This window comes from Aedes aegypti, chromosome 2, assembly GCF_002204515.2.
Source record: "Aedes aegypti strain LVP_AGWG chromosome 2, AaegL5.0 Primary Assembly, whole genome shotgun sequence".
In the NCBI taxonomy this organism is placed as follows: Eukaryota; Metazoa; Arthropoda; class Insecta; order Diptera; family Culicidae; genus Aedes; species Aedes aegypti.
Window position 1 is genome coordinate 316650325 of NC_035108.1, and position 20402 is coordinate 316670726.

The 20402-nt window shown below is 36.7% G+C and overlaps 3 protein-coding genes across 3 annotated transcripts; 1 reads left to right on the forward strand and 2 right to left on the reverse strand.

Moving 5' to 3' along the window:
• Nucleotides 1–4715: 4715 nt before the first annotated feature.
• Nucleotides 4716–7439, reverse strand: LOC5578791 (zinc finger protein 287). Its single transcript, XM_001657111.2, has 3 exons — nt 7200–7439; nt 6986–7128; nt 4716–6101 (listed from the first exon to the last, which is right to left on the reverse strand). Exons 1-3 carry the CDS (start codon nt 7326–7328, stop codon nt 4814–4816), a joined length of 1560 nt encoding a protein of 519 aa, XP_001657161.2. The 5' UTR covers nt 7329–7439; the 3' UTR covers nt 4716–4813.
• Nucleotides 7440–13386: 5947 nt separating this feature from the next.
• Nucleotides 13387–15396, reverse strand: LOC5578790 (gastrula zinc finger protein XlCGF26.1). The gene is made up of 3 exons (XM_001657110.2): nt 15142–15396; nt 14940–15079; nt 13387–14883 (listed from the first exon to the last, which is right to left on the reverse strand). The coding sequence occupies exons 1-3, from the start codon at nt 15268–15270 to the stop codon at nt 13536–13538; spliced, it is 1617 nt and encodes a 538-aa protein (XP_001657160.2). The 5' UTR covers nt 15271–15396; the 3' UTR covers nt 13387–13535.
• Nucleotides 15397–17773: 2377 nt separating this feature from the next.
• On the forward strand, nt 17774–19699 carry LOC5578789 (gastrula zinc finger protein XlCGF26.1). The gene is made up of 3 exons (XM_001657109.2): nt 17774–18022; nt 18082–18224; nt 18291–19699. Exons 1-3 carry the CDS (start codon nt 17891–17893, stop codon nt 19639–19641), a joined length of 1626 nt encoding a protein of 541 aa, XP_001657159.2. The 5' UTR covers nt 17774–17890; the 3' UTR covers nt 19642–19699.
• The last annotated feature ends 703 nt before the right edge of the window (nt 19700–20402 follow it).

Consider the following 20402-nt stretch of genomic DNA (forward strand, 5'->3'; position numbering starts at 1 on the left):
GTTCAACCCTCTATCTCTTCATCATAATATTTTATGGAAAAGTGAACACACACTTCTTATATGAAATCCTTCTAGCTACTACTTTGTCGAAGACCACATTTTGATTTGACGTCTGGATAAATTGTTATTCATCATCATAAAGTGGGTTTGCATTTTACATGCTTCACAAACTGTTCGGCAGGCAACAGTGGTGCTCCTGGCGGAAAGAATAGATCAAAGTAATCCAGGCTACTATGTTCTACAGCAAAAAGGCAGTGTTGCTCTGAAAGTAATGGAATAATGATCATCTCAGCATGGTTTAGACTTCATTATCAATAATAACAAATTATCCTTACGTCCCATCAAAATGTGGTCTTCGGCAAAGTTGTAGCTGGGAAGATTTCACATTGGAAGAGTTTGTTCACTTTTCCATAGGTTATAGTAATCAGCAGTAGGAGGACTGAACACAAAAAGTTTGCCTTTTCCATAGTAATTCCCATATGAACTTCAAATGGCGTGTGGACAACCAAATCGCTTCAAATTTTTGGAGAATGATTTTCATCGTAATTGGCACCGATTAAGCATAGGGGAGCAAAAACTTCAAAATTTGCATAAGTCTAGTGGGTAATGTCTGTTACACTAGTGATCCTTTATAAGAGAGATTCGCGGAAGCTGACATTTCTGTCAAAGTGTGAGCCAATCGAGCAGCGAGAACTGTCAAAGCGTGAGCCAAACGAACATGCGTTATGTTTGTTTTGAACTTTTATTTATTTAGTTGTTGAATTTTTCTGCTGTTTATTTGTTTGGAAATGTAGCTCAAAAATCTATAACGAAACAAAATACACTTTTTAGCAATGAGAAAGTCATGTCGGTGGTACAATATTATTCTCGATGCCAGACAAACTCAGCACTGCTGGTCTGTTGCCAAATCATTCAATTTTACTTCCGCTTATCTCTCATATAAAGGATCACTAGTTCCCACCTGAGAGAGACTCGCGAAGAGGAAAAATATCAATGTCATATGCAGCCCAGATTCCGCTCTCACGAAACGTCAAATGCAGTCAGTCGTTTTTATGGCTGAAAAAGTGAAAAGTATTGTATTCAAAATAATCTATTATTAAAAACCTCAGTCAGCGGAGCAGTTTTTCTAAAGCTGCTGATAAATCTATACATTAGATTAGTTATTTCTAATGTCTGCTACGTTTGTTGACATGGAATTTCTCTCTGCTTCGGTGTGATGCAATAGCAATATTTTTTTTTTGCTGAGGTGTTCATGTGAATCGATTGAGCCTCAAATAAACGAACTAGATAAAAAAAAAGATTTGGTCAAAGTGAGTAATTAGGGCCTGTTCACAAATTTCCTAACGCTGAAGTGGGTGGGTGGGTATCCTCAAAATATTACAGCTCTTACAAATTTTCTAAGATACTCATACAAAAAGCGTTACGAGGGGGTGGGTGGGTATCAAAATGGCTATTTTTGGCGTTATGAAATTTGTGAATGAACCTTTACTCTTGAGTTTGATGTTCACTGTATTAAATAAAGCGGCCATGCACAAGTAAGGGATCATTCACAAATTTCATAACGCCAAAAATGATCATTTTTGACACCCACCCATCCCCTTGTAACACGTTTTGTAAGAATATTTTCCAAATTTTGTATGGGCTGTAACATCTCGAAGACACCCACCCACCCCTTGAGCGTTATGAAATTTGTGAATAGGCCCTAATGTCACGCTCCATGGTGGGGGAGGGGGTCAAGCCAAGCGTGACATTTCTTACAAAATGTTCAGAGGTCTCATACAAAAAGCGTGACAAGGGAGAGGAAGGGGGTTGAATAAAAATAAAAAAAATTAGCGTTACATAATTTGTGTACCATCCCAAAGTGTAAAAATCTATATTTCAAACTTTGGTAAGGAGTTGTTGACCAGCGTGAACAGCGTTGAAGAAAGGAATTTTAGAGCTAGAAACTAAATCAAGAAGAAAGTAAGTTAACAAAATGAGAGTTAGTCGGTTTTTGTTATTCTTTGCATTACTCCCTCAAAGGAACAACAAACTCTTCTGAGTTTATTTTTCATGTTTTTTTTTACTCTTTTAATTTGAAAGTTCTGAGAACAATTCGTATATCTTTTGTAAATACTTGACACGATGATACTTTATGCTCAGGGCGGTCGGGAAAATCACAACCAAATCACTGCCCGTTCACTAAGTTAGCCAAAGGAGTTTCAATGCTGAGCTAAGAGAGTTTCATAAGTAAATCAAAGATGTGAATTGTGCATGTTGTACAGAATGCAACTAGAATTGAGTTGGAAAAAAATGAGACTCAATTTAAAGTTAGTTATTTCTGACTTAGTTAGTCGTAAATAAATTAATAAAACTTGAAGAATAAGTTGCGTTAATATTGTGTCGAAAGTGAATTCAATTTAAGTCGGGAGCAAAAATAAGCAACAATGTTATCAAAATTAAATGAGAGTGACTCGTGAGTTGCGTAAGTAAAAGTAGTACAAGCTGGAACACGACTGTGACGAGAGTAAGTCAGCCCAGGAAAATAAAAGGTGATTCGACAATGAGTCAGAAAGAGAAAAATTCTAGAGTAAATTCAGAATAAGCCTAGACTTACTTAAAAATAAATTGAGAATAGGTCAAGAGGTAGTTGGCAGTAAATCTGGAGTTCTGCAAACAAATATAGAGTCAGTTTAGGTTAAGTTAGGAATTAGTCGGCTAAGTATCAAGTGTAATTGAAGTGACACTTAACAGAGTTTCGACAGTTAGTCGGGAATAAGTGTCGAGAAATGTGTGCTGATGTGTGTTATTTATGTATGTATGTATCTATTGTGATTTAGACTCACCACCAGTGCAGGACTTGCCTTGTCGTACGATTCCTCCTAATTGATATTAAAGCCCAAGTAAAAATGGAGCAAATGTTAAAACTGAAAAAGAAGTTTTCTAACAGACAAATCGTAAAAAATAAAAATACAGCTGTTTTATTTGTCAAATAAAAAAGCTGTGTTTTTTTTTAATTATATGATTTATAAAGAGAAAACTGCTTTTTCAGTTTTAACATTTGCTCCATTTTTACTTGGGCCCTAAGATTTCCGTCTGGTGGCTTGACTTTCAGACGCTCGCTGCGGGTTGTTGGAGAAGAATGAATGATTCTTCTCCGTCATTCAGATCAGGTATCCACGACTTTCTCCGCCAGCCCATGAACTGTCTGCCTATTTCCCACCCGTATAGAAGAGGGCATGGTGACTTCATGAAAAATGCTTCATTTCTGTCCTTTTTTCATCATTTTTTTGTTTAGAAACGAATTCGACATAATAAACATTTGTAAGAGTCCTGGGATTGAACTCATGATCAACCGCCAAGCCTCCTTAGTGTGTGCTGGTGTGTGTTATTGATAGACAAAAATGCCATATCACTGGTGGTCAACAACTTCCCACTTAAAGTTGTCAGCAACTCCCCACTCTACGAATTTTTGAAATTGCTGTATTATAATGAAGACGAAAAAAAAACAACATTCATACAAAAATATGTTCTGCATTGAAAGCCACTTAAAAAAGGAGTGCATTGCACTTATCAAGTTTAAAATCAAACGTAAAAGTACGCACTAAACATACAGCACGAGTCGTAAATTACGAGTAGGACGAGTAACTACGAGGCTTGCCGAGTAGGATAATTACGAAGAGTGCGGTAAAAATCGAGTTCTACAACGAGTTATGTACTAGTAGTTTACGGAACAAGTTGCAAAATGATGATTTTTACTGCACGAGAGGTAAATTACGACGAGTGCTGTAAAAATCGAGTTCTGCAGCGATTTACGTACAACATTTTTTGCAATCTCGTTGAAGCCCACTTCAGGGCATCAGAAATGATGTCGGAAGGCATTCACAATTATTTTACAATTTCTGAAAAATTGTTGTGTAATGGTACATTACGCAACTCAAAACAGTTGTGTAATGAGAAAGCGTTGCGTAACAAATCATTGCAGCATTATTCTCGCACTGCATACTTCAGTGTAGGAAAGTACGCCGTTTCATGACAGATTGGCGTGATGAAAAACAGCCTATTACGATGAGAAATTGCAAAAAACAAAACTTACAGAACACTAGGCACACGTGACTTTGAGACAAAATGTCATCGGTAAAATGAGCTCTTATCATAAGTGGTGTTTGACATTACCAACAGCGGTTTCCAGGGTTTATTTTGTTATTCACAAATTTTAAACGCCACTACCAGAAATCGTCGTTTTTACCCCCATGCTTTTTGTATGGATATTCTATAAATTTTGTATAAGCTGTTACATCATAACAACACTCACCCACCCACTTCAACGTTATGAAATTTTTTAATGAATCCCATAATAAGTTGAAGTGGTCATCACATCCACACGGTCATCAACTCCCCACCGTCTTCTACTTGAACTACTTTATTTTTTTTAATTTTAATAAATTATTATTTTTTCATTTCAGATAGAGAATGCATTACAAACAGGTAAGTGGGATATTTGTTTATTGACAAAGAATACCTGACAAAAACGTCCAGTGGTAGAGTAGCGATTCCATGGCTACCGCTTCTATTTAAAAGCGGACGTCTTGGTTTAAATTTTAGGCCCGTGTCCTCCCTCGTACTTTGCATTGATCTATCTCTTGGTTTCTCATATACGTTAAAGTCATACCTACTTTAAATCAGAATAGGACAATCAGCCGTTTCTTTGTAGATTTCTTTATGAATGAATGATATCATAGTTATTGATTAAGTATTTATTAGTAAATGATTCGATTGGATTGTAGATAAATCGTCTATTCCTTCCCTAATTTCGTAAGCATCGTCAACGAATCTAATTCCCATGGCTAGCCATATGCTTCCTTAGATAATCCTGCCTGGGATATCCTCGACCGCAAATGGTGCAAACGTACGGTTTGATGCCATTGTGGGCCATAATGTGTCGCTTCAGGTCCGTAGAGAATGCATAGGCCGCCCCACACTGATCGCACTTGTGCGGTTTCTCGCCAGTGTGCATTTTCATGTGAGCCTGCAGACAGGTTTTCCAGGCAAACGTTGCTGGACATAGCGTACACAGTATCGGCCGGTGATTGGGGTTGTGAATGATGGAATGACGTTTCAAGAGGGTGTTCGCTTTGAATCCTTTCCCGCATACCTCGCATTTGAAACGATCCTCGCCCGGTGAGTGGATTTTAACGTGTCTTCGATACGCAAGTTTCATTGCAAACGTTTTGGGACATATCGGACATGCGAAACCCTTCTCCTCTCGATGGGTCCGCTCGTGGTCCGTCAAAAAACATCTCTCTTTGAATGTTCGTCCGCAGGTTGCGCACTGGAATTGCTTGATGCGGTAAGGCTTTGCTTGATGCTCTCGTAATACGTTAAGGTTTTTGTATCGTCTGTAGCATACATCACATGGGAAAGGCTTTTTAGGATTTTCGTTGGATGTGCTTTCCGGTAGATGCGTTTCAACTGCATGCTTCTTCAAAAGATCATCATCGTCAAACTGTTTGAAGCAAGCACAACACCGGGGAAGTTTATCTTGTGGCCGCACGTACGGTGGAACCACATTTCTGTGAGAATCTTTATGTTGCATCAAGGTTCGTTCGAGCTTGAAGCTTAGCTGGCACTCATCGCACTGATACTTGTTCTTAACGAAAATCGATGACCTGTGTCGACGCATAGCTTTTATAGTAGTGAATCTTTGGAAACATAAATCGCATTCGAACGGTTTTGCAGCGATTTTGTTAGAATCCGTGCAACGCTTAGATAAGTGAACTGCCTTCGAATGTTGGAATATTTCTTCCATTGAGGTCAACTTGATTTTACATCGACAGCACCGCTGTGGAGTCCTGTTTTTCTCTTTAATTGGACGTTCCGCAGCGTCTCCACTGTCATCATCCTCAGTGTCGGTTTCGGAAGTATCATCCTCGATGTTATCACAATCACTATTCAAATCCTCCTCGATATTTATTGCTTCATTCAGTGTCTCTTCTTTTGCTTGCGTTTCGGCTTTATGGTACAATGGCTCGGTAAAGATACGGTTCTCTTCGTCAATTTTGAGTTCAATTTTGATGTCATCCTCTGTTACTATGGGTGTCAAGTCACTTTCAGCTGGATTTCTGTAACGAAAGTTGATATTTTTTTCATAAAAATAGTACATTCATGGGTAGGAAATAATGGCTGAGATAGATAAAACCTTATTAAGATTCAAACAAGCATAACTTTCTTTAAAATTGATGAAATTGGAAGCATCTGGCGAATAACAGTTGTAGTAACGGATTTTTGTAGTGTATGTCAAAAGTCCAATTTTTTGTCGCTTATATACCTATTTAGCTAGTGTGAAGTTTTACCTTTGATAACATTTTTCCCATAAACTAAAATCATTCAGGAAAATGGTTATTTTGTAAAAAAAAAATGACTACGTTGTTATTGGACAGCCTCTAATGGAGATGGTTCTTAACATGTTCCAAATTGTAACCACGGGAATCTCAAAACTTGCTACAGGGTGAACAGAACAGCTTGAATACCCGCAAATAACTGTATAGACATTGCCCTTAAAAATCATGACTTTCGGTTTCCATATTGGTAAGGTTAATCCCCCGGGGCACTCAGAACGTACACATGGATCACTAGGAGCCCTTGAAGTCACGCAAATAACGGCTTAGATATCGTCTGAAAAAAATCATGAAGTTTCATATTGACGTTATTCAACAGAGAACATACCATTTTTGAAGAAATTGTCATTACTCCGACGAATTTCAATGGATTTTGCTCAGATTTATAGTAAAAATATCAATAAAAGTTAAGTCACAACAGCTCAATATACAAGCGTCTAAAAATTAAGCTTTTTTACATACCCTACGGAAATCCAAAAATGGTTACTTTCATGTTAGTTCATTTGTAAAAACTAGACGAAATTTCCCGTCCGTTGTTGACAAAATTTTAACTATCTCATCTTTTTATGTCTAACCCCTGTACACCCTTAGTCGGATATGCATCTTACCTTTCCTTGGCCTTGGCTTCGAGTATTATTGCTCGGAATTTGGCATCAGATTGATGGCACCGGGTCACCATGTGAAACGCTACAACCAAATCTGGCTTACATTTGGTACAACATTGGTACGGCAATCCATCATTTTTGTCAATCTAATGAAAGTATATTTGGATGTAAGTTTTTTGTTTATTATGGAAATTGCATTTATTCCACCATATCCTACCTCCAGATTGACACATTGCCTTAGCATATCGGCCAGTGAATATCCATCCACGATATCTGCCAGGGAAGCGATAGTTTGGGATGGGTCGAAGCATATTCGACATGAATTTGAGTTGATATTTGTATGCATCTGAAATATTTATTCGATTTTAGAACTGAAAAAGAATTTTTAACACGGTTCCGTTTTGTTATGATATGTTCAAGATAGGCGTCATGAGAAAACGAGGTATACAGTGAACACATTGTGTATCACTTGTCACCCAAATAGTGAGCAGAATAAGTCTCACTTATTTCATCTGGTGAGATCAAGGGGCTTTCTGATTCTTGTTCAGATCTATTGACTGTTTAACGATAAACTTGCGACGATCGACGCGCCACCATATTTCATATAACGGAGGCTATTAGAACTAACTTGGAGGTGATGATTTGGAGGTTATTTGGCAAGTTGGAGGTTAAAATCACCTCCAAACACTAGCGATTTTGCGGTGGGATGTTGACGTTTGATCACGAATAGATATTCGATTTAATCTAATTTTGTATCAATACCATAACTTCGAAACTTCTTAACCAGATAATAAATTAGGACTGTCTACTAGTGCAATTAGAAGCGGTCACATATGCTTTTGGGGTCTGTTAATTATATCGGTATACCATAAGGACGCCATGCACCGCTCATGCTCCATTCACCGCTAATTGAATAAACTTGAACTTTTATTGTGAAAATTTGTTCAGATTTTTCGGTAATCTGAACAAATTTTCACATCAAAAGTTATAAGCATATATTAGTATACCAAAATGGATTGTATCAGAATGAAATTCATATGATTTTATACATAGGTTGTTTAAGGCGGTAAACATGAGTTCAACGATGATTTTATTGTGGCACATCGAAAAATGCTTCTTAGCGTCCAGAATTTATTATGTTGTACTATAGTTACAACTGGTGCTGTATATAGGGCCGCACAATTAGGATGAGCGGTTAATGGCGCCCTAAATCTGTATCATTGGGATACATGTCATTTGATTCCATTATACTTTTTTACATTTCAATTTTTTTTTCTGCAAAAACAAATGTTTTATCTTGCGTCTAGCGCAAACGGTTATGAAAAACATCGAACAACTGATTTTTGTTGAAATACTGTTAATTGAGCGGTGAAGGGCGTCCTTGCGGTACCTGTTTAAATATTGTCCAAAGAATGCTCAAAGAATATCTCCAGAGATTACTGGTGAAATTATTAAATACCGTCGTTGGGGGGTGAGAATGGGTCAAAATGGAATATGTACGATTCATCTATTGAATAACTATCGCAATTTAATTCCAATAAACTTCAAATTTGGTGTGTATGTACTTTTATGGTACATTACCAACTGTTCAAAAAATTAAAGAAAAATATTTATTCACAGCGGCACCACAAGTGAATGGAAAATGACCCAATTTCACCCCATAGAGGGGGTGACATTGGGTCACAGTAATTGAAATAACTTGTTTTTGAGAATATGATTGCAAAACCATTCACAACTGAAAAATATTGATGAATGCGAACAAGACGAAAAGGTATCTAAGATGTTTCACAAGTATGATAAATCCACTTAAAAGAACGATTATACCAAAAAATTGAAGAGCTATGAGAAAAAACATGTATACCCAACATTTATCGTCAAGTTTACATAAATTTTATTGTTTTTTTTTTCTCTCAAATTGTCTTCAAAGTCTCATCCCTATTGTCATAAAGCCTATTCAGTTTCCTCAAAGGTGTACTGAAACAGTGATTATGTTAAATCTTCGCAAATAGTTAAATTTTGGTGCGACATTCCACGATCGATACAATTCAGGCAGATGTTGACGTCATAATCCCAGTATTTCAGCGATCCAACTCATTTGTACTTCCGTGAGATGTTTCTGTAATATGAAAATATTGATAAATAATTATATTCAAAAAAAAAAAATCCATTTGATAAAATTTTTCGATGTTGCTGCGCGCGAAACACAGTTGCTGGTTTGAGAAGTTGTCAAAATGCGTTGCATTGTTATTCAATTTACGGAATCCTCAAGTAGACTTGTTTGATGTTTCAGAGATGCTGTATTTAGAAAGAATAAACAAATCTCAATGAAAAAAGAGAACATCTGGCACCGTAAAATGTGAAAAAATTGACTTACAATTTCATTTACTATCGTTCTTGTTTGACCCAATCTCACCCCCATTTTTAATGTTTTAGGCCATAGTTTCCCAAACTGTGGGTCGCGACCCCCAGGGGGGTCGTGAGCTGGTCTATGGTGGGTCGCGAAAAAATATCTTGATTTGTATTAATTTTCTTATATTTTTTTCTTACATTTTCAAATGTCTCATCAAATCTAGATAAATGGTTTGAAATCGTTCTCATTTATTTATTTCTGCATTTATTTCAGCGTTCCCGACAATCATTAGGTACTGATGATCAAGATACTTGATTTGGCATTTGAAATTTTCTTTCAGATGTCGATTTTTTTTGGTAAAAAACAAACCTTATTTCTCATATCGGAAAAGCTTTACTTGAATCTGGTGAGCTGTTTCACATCAACGTTACTAGACAAGGAGTTTTGGCAGATGTCGAAATTTACATACTACATTTCTGTGTCAAACTTCTGAAACATATACTCAACTTGGTCAAGAATGAAATTTGAATTATTTTTGTTCAAAGAGGTAAATCATAAATACTGGCAGTTCAGTGATTTTTAATTATAAAGAGATCTCTCAATGCTCAAATTTTTGACTCAGAAAAAATTGCTCAATTGTTTTGATTGTTATTGTTGATAAACCAAAAAAACGCACAAATAATTACATTCCAGTTGAGAAATCAAAAAACTTTTTTTCGTGATTCCTGAATTTCTATGTAAAATCCATTGATGGAGAGCCAGATCTTATTCTTGGCACTTTTGATTCCCTTAAATTTGGCCATAATATGCATCGTATTAAAGTGTTTCTAAACGATAATTTTCAGAAAATTGGTCCTAGAAAAACCGCCCATTCCAAAGTGCACAAGTAGCTCTGCACTATACTTCCATCAAAAAAGCGTTGTGGTGAAATATAATATTGCGAATTGAACAATATTGTTTGAACGAGAAGTGACATTGAAATGTTAGCAAAATCGTAAAGTCTGTCATAAACGCGCTTGGTGCATGTCCGTGATCAAATAATGTATCCGGCAAAGAATGTTTTAGTGGAAAACAAATCCCTAAATTTTGTTCATTTGGTGGGTCGCGAGGAATATGCCAGACGGCTAGGTGGGTCGCTTACTCGAAAAGTTTGGGAACCTATGTTTTAGACACCGTACCGAAAAATAATATTTTTTTTGTGGAAAAATCAGATACATTCCGGAAAATACGTGTGAAGTGTAATGTAAAGACTTTCAACTTTCTACTATTACAACGATAAAGGTTAAAGTACATGCGTGATACTTTGTACAGGAGAAATTTAACGTTGTAAATTTTATCAAGTTTCAACATACAAGTTTATTGATATAGTAAACAAAAACTACTATTTCTAAAAATGTATATTGTGATGAATTATGTGTAATAATATGTTGCCTAATATATGAATTATTAATTTTAGTAATCTCAGCGTTATTAGCTGAAATATTTCATAAATAATATTTTTCCGTTTTGACCCAATCTCACCCCCTAGACCCATTATCACCCCCATCGACGGTACTAAATAATTTTTAGGAGATATTCTTAGAAATTATTTTCGATACAACCATATTGCAGATATTATGAGCGAAATTCACGATTTAAAAATTTGGATAATTTATATAAAACTCTTGGATACTTAAATGAAAAAAGAAACAAATCTGTCTAATTTTTTATTAACATCGATAGAAAATCCTTGGAAATCGACTATTATTATTAACTGTCTCTTACAAAACCAAATGATTTATCTTGCTTCTAATGCAAAAAGTTATGTGAAAATGATAAAAAACATATATTTTTAGAGCATTAAACATTTCGATATACCGTCGTTGGGGTGAGAATGGGTCGAAAAAGGTTATGTAAGTGCGAATTATTTATTGAATAACTATCGCAATTTAATTCCAATAAACTTCAAATTCAGTGTGTATGTTCTTTAATGATACATTAACAACCGTCCAAAAAATAAAAGAAAAATATTGAAAGACTACCTTGCATAATTCAAAAAAAAAAACATTTGGTCAAAGACAGTTTCTACATTTTTACTCCGCCGAAATGATTAAATGAAATATTGGTTGAAGTTCGAAGATACTGTTCTTACTGTAGATTTTTTTTAATTGCACGATGTATCAATGTATCAAAAGAAACTATTGCGTGAAATCGTGAAATTTCCTTGTGCATTCTTACTTTTGTAATCTAGATGAAATTTCTACAACAAAATCTAGAATCATTGTAGAGAATTCCGTTGTAAATGCTCAGTGGAACAATGTTAGTACAATACACAGGGATTGTTCTGAAAATTCTCCTAGGAATCCCTCCGGAGCATTTTGAATAAATCTTATAGTGATTGCTTTAGTTATGAAATCTTTCAAAGTTTCCTAAAGAAATATCTCCAGGAGAAAAAGGTTTATTCCCGAGTTTTTTTTTGATATTTATTCTTTTTTTATCAATTAAAAATTGCATCAGGAGTCCTACACTTTTTTTCGCAAATTCTTCCAACTGTTTAAAAAAAATCCTTCAAACATTTCAGCACGAATGGTTTTATGAATTGCTTAAGAAACTCCTTCAGGGAATCTATTAGGATGTTTACCGGATTCATTCAAAGATTTCTCTAGAAGTTCATCCAGAAATTACTCGTGTTATCACTTTCGAATACAGGAGTTAATTGGATATTTCTCTTGCCAGAAGTTTAATCAGAGATTCCTTTACAATTTCCTTCAGTCATACTCGAGAAAAAAACATTGACAATTCTTTGGAACATTTCGTTGACAGATTCCATGAGGACTTCCATGGATTTACTGATTGAACTCTGTGGAAGATTCACTGGATGAACTGTAAAAAAATTCAAAAAGAATCACTGGTAAAATTGACCTCGTAATATATCTGGAATAATTTTTGGAGATTATTATAATCACCGGATTAATTAATAAAGAAATTCGCAGATGTATTCATCACTAAATTTCTGATGGAATTTCTTAAAAAAAATCCCAAGAGGAACATTTGAATAATTTTGGATATAATCGGATCTTAACAAAAATCCTATAGAAATTCCGTGGAAAATCCGTAAAAGAATAAATGAATAAAATCTTGAATGAAACTGGCATAATACCTGACCTAATGTGTCATGAAATTGCTTGAGAGAATCACATAACATTGAGGAACATTGAGATGAATCTCGAAGAAAATTATTTCTTCAACCTTCAACAAATTTTCTGGTCAGATTCTGGGAGAAATTCTCATTGAAACTCTTTTTTTTCGGTACCTGTTTGGTCTCTTTTGATTCTTGTTTGATCTGACACATGAGGTCGCATTTGATTCATTTTGAAGCTTTTAAAAGCTTCTTCTTCCCCTTGGCATTACGTCCTCACTGGGACAGAGCCTGCTTCTCAGCTTATTGTTCAATGAGCACTTCCACAGTTATTAACTGAGGGCTTTCTTTGTCATAGTTGCCATTTTCGCATTCGTATATCGTGTGGTAAGTACGATGATACTCTGATGCCCAAGGAAGTCAAGGAAAATTCCGTTACGAAAACATCCTGGACCGATCGGGAATTGAACCCAGACACCTTCAGCATGGCTTTGCTTTGTAGCCGCTTGCTCTTGGCTAATGAAGGCCCCAATTTGGCGCTTTCATTCGGCGCGAATTTGGTGCGGATTGAATTGTGGTCAACGCAGATTTGGCACGTAAAATATGTTGGATTTCCCGTAACAATTCTGCACTAGGCTAAAGAAGGTCTCAACCGTGAAAGCTACACTGAATGAATATATGGAGAAATCTCAGGAGGAATTCAGGGAGAAATTCTCCAGTGAGTCATATCGGGATGTTAAACACGGTAAATTAGTGGAAGACTACGAATCAACATTTTTAATAGCAGAAATGTTGAATTTAAATTTTGCATACGCTTCTACGTTCTATGGCAATATGGTATGGTATCTATTTTTTGCAACACAATAATATTTGATGGGTTGAAAATTTCTGTAAGCACGGTTTATTTTCATTGCAGGAATAGCAGAATACTTTTTAAATATTTCGTTCTGTTTATATTTGTATCTTTTGTTTTGTCATCCCAAGAGCCAGGGTAAATAATAATAAATAAGACTAATACAGTTGTAAAAAAACCTATACGTAGGTTGCAAATTGAACTGTTAATATAAATCGTCGAAATCTGCAGATCATGCAAGATTGTTCCCATCAGGTCGTTTCTGGTCGTGGTTAGCCATATGCTTCCTAAGGTAATCCTTCCTGGGATATCCACGGCCGCAGATGGTGCAAACATGCGGTTTGATGCCATTGTGGGCCATGATGTGCCGCCTCAAGTCCGTAGCGAAAGTGTAAGTTGCACCACACTGATCACATTTGTGTGCTTTTTCGCCGGTGTGCAATTTCATATGAGCCTGCAGACATACCTTTCTGGCGAACGTTGCTGGACAGAGCGTACACTGTATCGGACGATGTTGAGGATTGTGCGTAATGAGGTGACATTTCAGATTGGCTTTGGCCTTAAATCCTTTACCGCAAAATTCACATTTGAACCGATCCTCGGCCAAAGAATGTGCTTTAACATGCTTTCGGAAAGAATCTCTCATCGCAAAAGGTTTTGAACATACCGGGCATATGAACGATCGCTCCTCTCCATGGGACCTTTCGTGGTCAGCTAGGGCACACTTTTCTTTGAACGTTCGCCCGCAGGTTGCACACTGGTATTGTACGGTACGGTACGGTTTACTCTGATGTTCCTTCAATATGCGCATGTTCTTGTAACGTCGGTTACATAAACCGCATGGGAATGGTTTGTTCGGATCTTCAGCTGCTGCTTCATCCGGTGGATGAGATTCATCGGCATGTTTCTTCAGAAGCTCATCTGTGTCAAACTGTTCAAAACAAGCGCAGCATCGGGGTAGCTGATCCTTGCGTTGACTGTATGGTTGAACTATATTTCTATGGCCTTCTTTGTGTCGCTGCAAAGTCTTCTCCAGCCTAAAGCTCAGTTCGCATTGATCGCACTGGAATTTATTCTTTACCAGGAGAACCAGCTTGTGTTTTCGCAAAGCTCTTTTGGTGCTGTATCGTTTGAAGCACAGATCACATTCGAACGGCTTGGCCTTTATTTTATCTGAATCTGTACACCGTTTAATCAAGTGAATAGCCTGTAAATGTTCAATGACAGCTTCCTTTGTACTTAGTTTAATCCTACATCGACAACATCGTTCCGAAGTATTATTCTTTCTTATAAGCGGAAGATCATCATCACTGTCATTTTCATCGGACTGCATTTCATAATTTGAACCATCGTCTCCTTTCCCATCATCATCGTCCTCTATTTCATCATCGCTAGAATCTGATTTATCCTTTACTTTTTTGCGTAAATGATCTTTGTCTTCCTCTTTAACACATGAATTGGTATCCAGGTCGAAATTCGGAAGCAACGGTTCCGCATATATTTGCTCTTCATCAATGTCATGTTCAATCTTTATGTCGTCCTCTGTTAAAGGAGGTTTCAAATCATTGTCTGTTGGAGATCTGTAAAATAATCATAAACTACACAACAGCCAATTTGATGGATATCACAATCATACCTTTGTTTAAATTTCGTTTCCAACATTTCACGAAACTTGGTGTCGGATTCATGGCACCGAGTTACCAAGCGATATGCGACTATCAAATCCTCTTTACATTTGGAGCAGCAATGGTACGGCAGTCCATCGTTCTGATTAATCTGATTAATGTGTACCGAGCTTTAGTTGCATTCCATGAATTGTTATATTTGAGGGTACCTACCTCCAGATTGACACAGTGTCGCAACATATCGGCCAGCGAATTGCCATCCACTATATCGGCAAGAGATTTAACAGAAACGGCTGTATCGAAACATATTCGACAAGCTGCAGCGTCGATAATCGAAAACATTGCGATTGTTGTTGGGTTGAATTAGTTTATTCAGAAAACGTACTTAAAAATTGTCCAAAACATTAGTTTTGCAGATTGTAAAACATCTAAAGTTATGTTTTCATTTATTTTGACAAATCATTGTGAGACTGAGATATCTCACTTGGTTCAACTCACTGCCTTGAGATACGGTGAGGTGAGACAAGCGATGTTGTACGCATGAACTATGCTGTCCCCATACGCCTACGAGTCATATGTTGGTTTCGGATGTAGGTATTGAGAAAATAGTCGTTGGAGTGTCCTATTAATGAATTAAACGAACTGGGAAAATGACTAAATGCGGTTCAGTTGTGATGCTTTTAGCAAAAAAGAATATACAATTTTAACAGCTCTTCTCTGTTTTAAGAAAAATAAAGTTAAATAATTGTGATAGCTTAAATTTATTAAAAACTGACACCACAGCGAAATGTTTGCCTATAATTGTTAAAAAGTTAAATATCTCGTGAATTTTAAATGCTTCATAAGTGTTTTTTACATGTTGTAAGAATTTTTACCATTAAACATATGGGTAATCCACCTAAGGATGAAAGACTCTATAATAAAGAAAATCATATCAATTCGACAAACATATGGTAAAGGGTAAAGACCCTTATCTCCTTTTTTCTGGCAATACGTCCCAACTGGGACAAAGCCTGCTTCTCAGTGTTCTTATGAGCACTTCCACAGTTTTTAACTGAGAGCTTTCTTTGCCGATTGACCATTTTTGCATGTGTATATCGTGTGGCAGGTACGAGGATACTCATGATACTTTGTCCCAAACATTTATTTACTATCAAGATTCTATAGTAAAAATTTAAAAACTATTAAAAATGGGGTTTTTGTGTAATTTAAAATTTAAGTCTTGTTTTGAATATATTTTTTCAGTGTATTTTTTTTTTCTTATAGACCAAACGGTTCACTACAACTTCTTCATAGAACATTTTTCTCGAAAATCAATAGATTCGATGTTAGATTTTTTTAAAATAAATTGCATGCAAACATTTATAGGCCATTTTCAAAAGTTATTTTTGAGTCAAAATGATCAATTTTTCTATGGAAAACACTTATTCTATCATACCAAAAACATGTGCAAAATTTAATCAAAATCGAAGAGCACGATTTTTATTTTTTTCGACTCATTTTGGATGGAATTCGTCATCTGTTACTGAATCCTTAGTGGAGAAGAATTAGAAGCATTCCTTCAAATTTTATCATGCAGTCATTGTATTCAATATATTTGTGATGAAACTTTTAAGACGTAAAAGATAGGATAATATTTCATTGTGACCATGAAAAACAAGTTTTCTAAGACCTCCCCCATCCACTGATACTAAATAAACTAATGTTTAGAACAATTGAATGAGATTTTCGAAGGCTGAAAGTTCATCACCAGAGTATGCGACGATCTAATGCTTTCTCTGACTTTTACACAATAAAACCTCCAAACTTTTTTCTTTAGTATATTATTTGGATTATAAATAAAAATGACAAAAAATCTGCTATATTGCGAAGTTATGTCAGAACATACTGCAGTAAACAGAAATTACTTTAACTTTCGAATAATGGGGTATTCTAAATTACCTGGCGAAAGCCGGAACATGATTCAGGAAGTACTTTCCCCGGTTAGGAGCCAAGGCCAAGTAACAAACATAATTTGAACCGAAGCAACATTTGCGATTACTTGAACGTCATGAAATGATCTCAGAAACGCAAGCCTCTCGATATTGTCAATTTAACCATATGACCAAGGTTCGGTTGTGAGGTCACTTCCGGTGAGCCATTGGACAGACATGGATGAAACTTAAAACTTGGAAAATTCCATTAACAAATATAGCAAACCCTGGAATTAACCTTTATTCACCTTTATTGGTTTTCTTGTAGGAACTTTCGTAAGAACCTTTTTGAGATCTCCTATTTCTCTAGATAGACTCAGTAAAAAATCTCAGGACCAAAATCCTGACCTTGTGGGAATTACCATGAGGTAGTAACGTTATTCGTTATGTTATGCAGAAATTTCTTCAAGCATCAAAATATTGCTCAAGGAATTTGTGAAGAAACTTTTGGAGGGACTCATAATTTTATTAACCCTTAAAAGCCCGAGACGTACCTTCAATTTTTAAATGGCCCTAATTTGAAGACCGCTAGATTAATAAATTTGAAACACATTTTAAAGGTAATACGGTTAGTTGGTCTTATATTTCTTGGGTGGGACATCCACCCTAACCCCTCCCCCTTTTTTTAAATTTGTTTCAAATTACTTGATCTAGCGTTTTCCAAATTGTGGCCATTTGAAAATTCAAGGTACGATTTTAAGGGTTAAAGAATAAATAAGTAGAAGGAAATCTGAAGCTTTTCTTCGAGGAATTTCAGGAGCATATCGTGACATCATTCTCACAGCTGCACACGCTCACTAATACTACGATTAAATAAGCTGCTTACCTGTTTCTAGTAAAAATGATGCCAGTTCTGGTCTGTCACTTCCAGTTCACAACAAACGCAACAAACGCTTTCGCTATTTAACGCAAGTAAATAACACTAATTCAAAATAGATACACCAACATAAACCTATCATTAAACAGAGCTCGGATGCTGAAATAAAGCTATGGCTCTGCTAGAAATAAGCAAACAACCATGCCGTATCTGCTTCGATACAGCCGAAAATACGGTTCCGTTAAGTTGGAACGAGACCGGGAAAAGTTTAGCGGAAATGTTAGGCAAATGTGTACTACTGGAGGTACGTAAGGCATTAGTTAAATTTACGATAGCATAACACAACCATGAACCTTATTCTAGTTTCACGAAAATGACGGTCTTCCTTTTCAATGCTGTGTAAGTTGCAAAGATGATTTGATCATCGCTTATAAACTGCTGGAGCGATGTAGGCAATCCGATGCAAAATTCCGACTCCAGCTACTGGAGAGCAAAACGGTGGTGAGGTAAGTGATCTCAACTATAAAGGTAAATAAATTGAGCTGGGCAGTTATTTATATTTTATTTCCTAGGGAGACTACTTGCCCGATAACTGCAGAATTCTTTGATACGAAACATGAACCAGCAATCGAAATCGACTATCCAGATCCATTCAAGAAAGAAAATAGTGATAGTTCTGCGGAAGAGGACATCGATGACAAGTATGACACCAATTTTGTGCCTTACAGTGAGGGCGATGATGAAGACGATGGCAATGAAGAGGACAAAGAAAGTGATCAAAAAGGTGATATAATAGAAAACGATAAATCTCCAGAAACTGGAACTGGCATCGATATTGATGATAATGATCCATCGGAACGCAAACGAAGAAAGTACGTTAAACGGAAATTCGTATCAATTCCTAAAAGGTGCTGCAAGTGTAAGATTCGTTTTGAAGACCTTGAACAAGCAAAACAACACGTAAATGTGCATTTGGATTCGAGGCAAACCGATCCACAAAAGATATCTGCTCGTCCATATGAGTGCAGTGCTTGCTTCAAACGATATACTAAAAAGCGAGCATTACTATTTCACCAGCGAGAAATGTACGTAGATAAGCCCTTTGTATGCGATGAATGTGATCAGGACTTCATATCGGAGGATCAACTGACCAGTCACAAAGAACTCCATACCAAGGAGGCTGACGAACGAAACAAACAATTACCCAAATGCTGTGCTTGCTATGAACAGTTCGAATCGGAAGAAAGTCTTAAAACGCATTGCCAGGAAGTCCACTGGCCAGAAAGCCAACCCATCGATCCACCAAATGCCACCGATTTTCCCTGTCCAATTTGCTACCGTCGTTACAAAACGCGACGTTCACTGTTGAACCATAAGTTGAAGCCCTACCGAACCAAACAGTATCAGTGCTCTCAATGTGGAAGAATCTTTCGCGATAAATGCGCCCTTTCGGACCACGAACGCTGTCATCAAGGCGAACGCCCCTTTGTATGCCCAATATGTTCAAAAACGTTTGCAATTAAGGATTCCTACCGCAAGCACGTAAAATCGCACGCAATCGAAGACGACCATTACAAGTGTGAAACTTGCGGCAAAGGTTTCAAGACCAAGGGCAACCTCAAAGATCACTACATTACGCACGTGACGGACTACCGTCCACTGGCGTGCAGTCTCTGTTCGGCCACATTTGCGCGAAAGTCCTGCCTCAAATCGCACATGCGAATGCACACCGGAGAAAAGCCCTTCAAATGCCACCTGTGTGATGCGAGTTATGCGTTTTCCAGTGATTTGAAGCGACACATTATGGCCCACACCGGAACCAAGCCGTACGTTTGCAATGTATGTGGGAGGGGCTATCCACGACAGGATTATCTGCGGAAGCATTTGGCGGCACACAACTATAGCAGTGCGACCAACAGCTAGTTTTGTTTCACTTGTGTACTTTCGAATAAAACTTTTTTTAATTCTAATACTAACAGTATTGAACCTTTTTTCTTATTGTATCCTCAATTGAACTGGCGTGTCACATGTATTTTCAGATGGCCGATTTGGGTTGGGTAACGAAACAGGTGTTTGAACCGCTCGATCGGAAGGTGACTTCCAGATTTTTACCTTCCCACTAACCCATGACAACTGTGGAGGTGCAGAGATTCAGAATTTGTTTTCGGTTTATAGTAACAATGATTGTCTAATTAACATTGCTTTCCTCTCCCAATGACCTTATAGACGTGGCCGGAGCCGTTATTGCTTATTAAATTTTGAGCTCTCGATTTGTGCACATTGAGAATAGTTCGGTCCAAAACCCCATTCACTGTATCTCTGTGCAACTACGATGCGATCATCTATGCTCATGCTTAAAATTATATTAATATTATTTTTGTAATCTTACATGTATCTAAATTTTTGAATGTTACAGCATTTATGGCAATACTTTCACGGTATATTAAATTATTTTTCAAGATTATTGAAACAATTTTACCAAGAATCTGGAAAATGTGGAAGAAATGTAGGACATCAATTTTTACTTTCACATAAACAAGCAAATGGTCAACAAATTTTCCAATTTTTCTTGTTAGCCAGATAATTAACAATACTGTAGAAAAACTTGTACGGCAGAATTTTTCAGTATATTCAACTCAAAATCGAATGAACAATGTCATTCCCACCCCTTTGCTTTTGGGTCC

What these genes read in the sequence shown, in the direction of transcription:
- LOC5578791 (XM_001657111.2), bottom strand. Translation starts at nt 7,328, where the DNA reads ATGCATACAAATATCAACTCAAATTCATGTCGAATATGCTTCGACCCA. An exon ending in GGCAATGTGTCAATCTGGAG is followed by an intron (nt 7,129 to 7,199) that starts GTAGGATATGGT and finishes TACTTTCATTAG; the next exon opens with ATTGACAAAAATGATGGATT. An exon ending in GAAGCCAAGGCCAAGGAAAG is followed by an intron (nt 6,102 to 6,985) that starts GTAAGATGCATA and finishes CTTTCGTTACAG; the next exon opens with AAATCCAGCTGAAAGTGACT.
- LOC5578790 (XM_001657110.2), bottom strand. Translation starts at nt 15,270, where the DNA reads ATGTTTTCGATTATCGACGCTGCAGCTTGTCGAATATGTTTCGATACA. An exon ending in GACACTGTGTCAATCTGGAG is followed by an intron (nt 15,080 to 15,141) that starts GTAGGTACCCTC and finishes CACATTAATCAG; the next exon opens with ATTAATCAGAACGATGGACT. An exon ending in GAAACGAAATTTAAACAAAG is followed by an intron (nt 14,884 to 14,939) that starts GTATGATTGTGA and finishes ATTATTTTACAG; the next exon opens with ATCTCCAACAGACAATGATT.
- LOC5578789 (XM_001657109.2), top strand. Translation starts at nt 17,891, where the DNA reads ATGGCTCTGCTAGAAATAAGCAAACAACCATGCCGTATCTGCTTCGAT. An exon ending in GCAAATGTGTACTACTGGAG is followed by an intron (nt 18,023 to 18,081) that starts GTACGTAAGGCA and finishes ACCTTATTCTAG; the next exon opens with TTTCACGAAAATGACGGTCT. An exon ending in GAGAGCAAAACGGTGGTGAG is followed by an intron (nt 18,225 to 18,290) that starts GTAAGTGATCTC and finishes TTTATTTCCTAG; the next exon opens with GGAGACTACTTGCCCGATAA.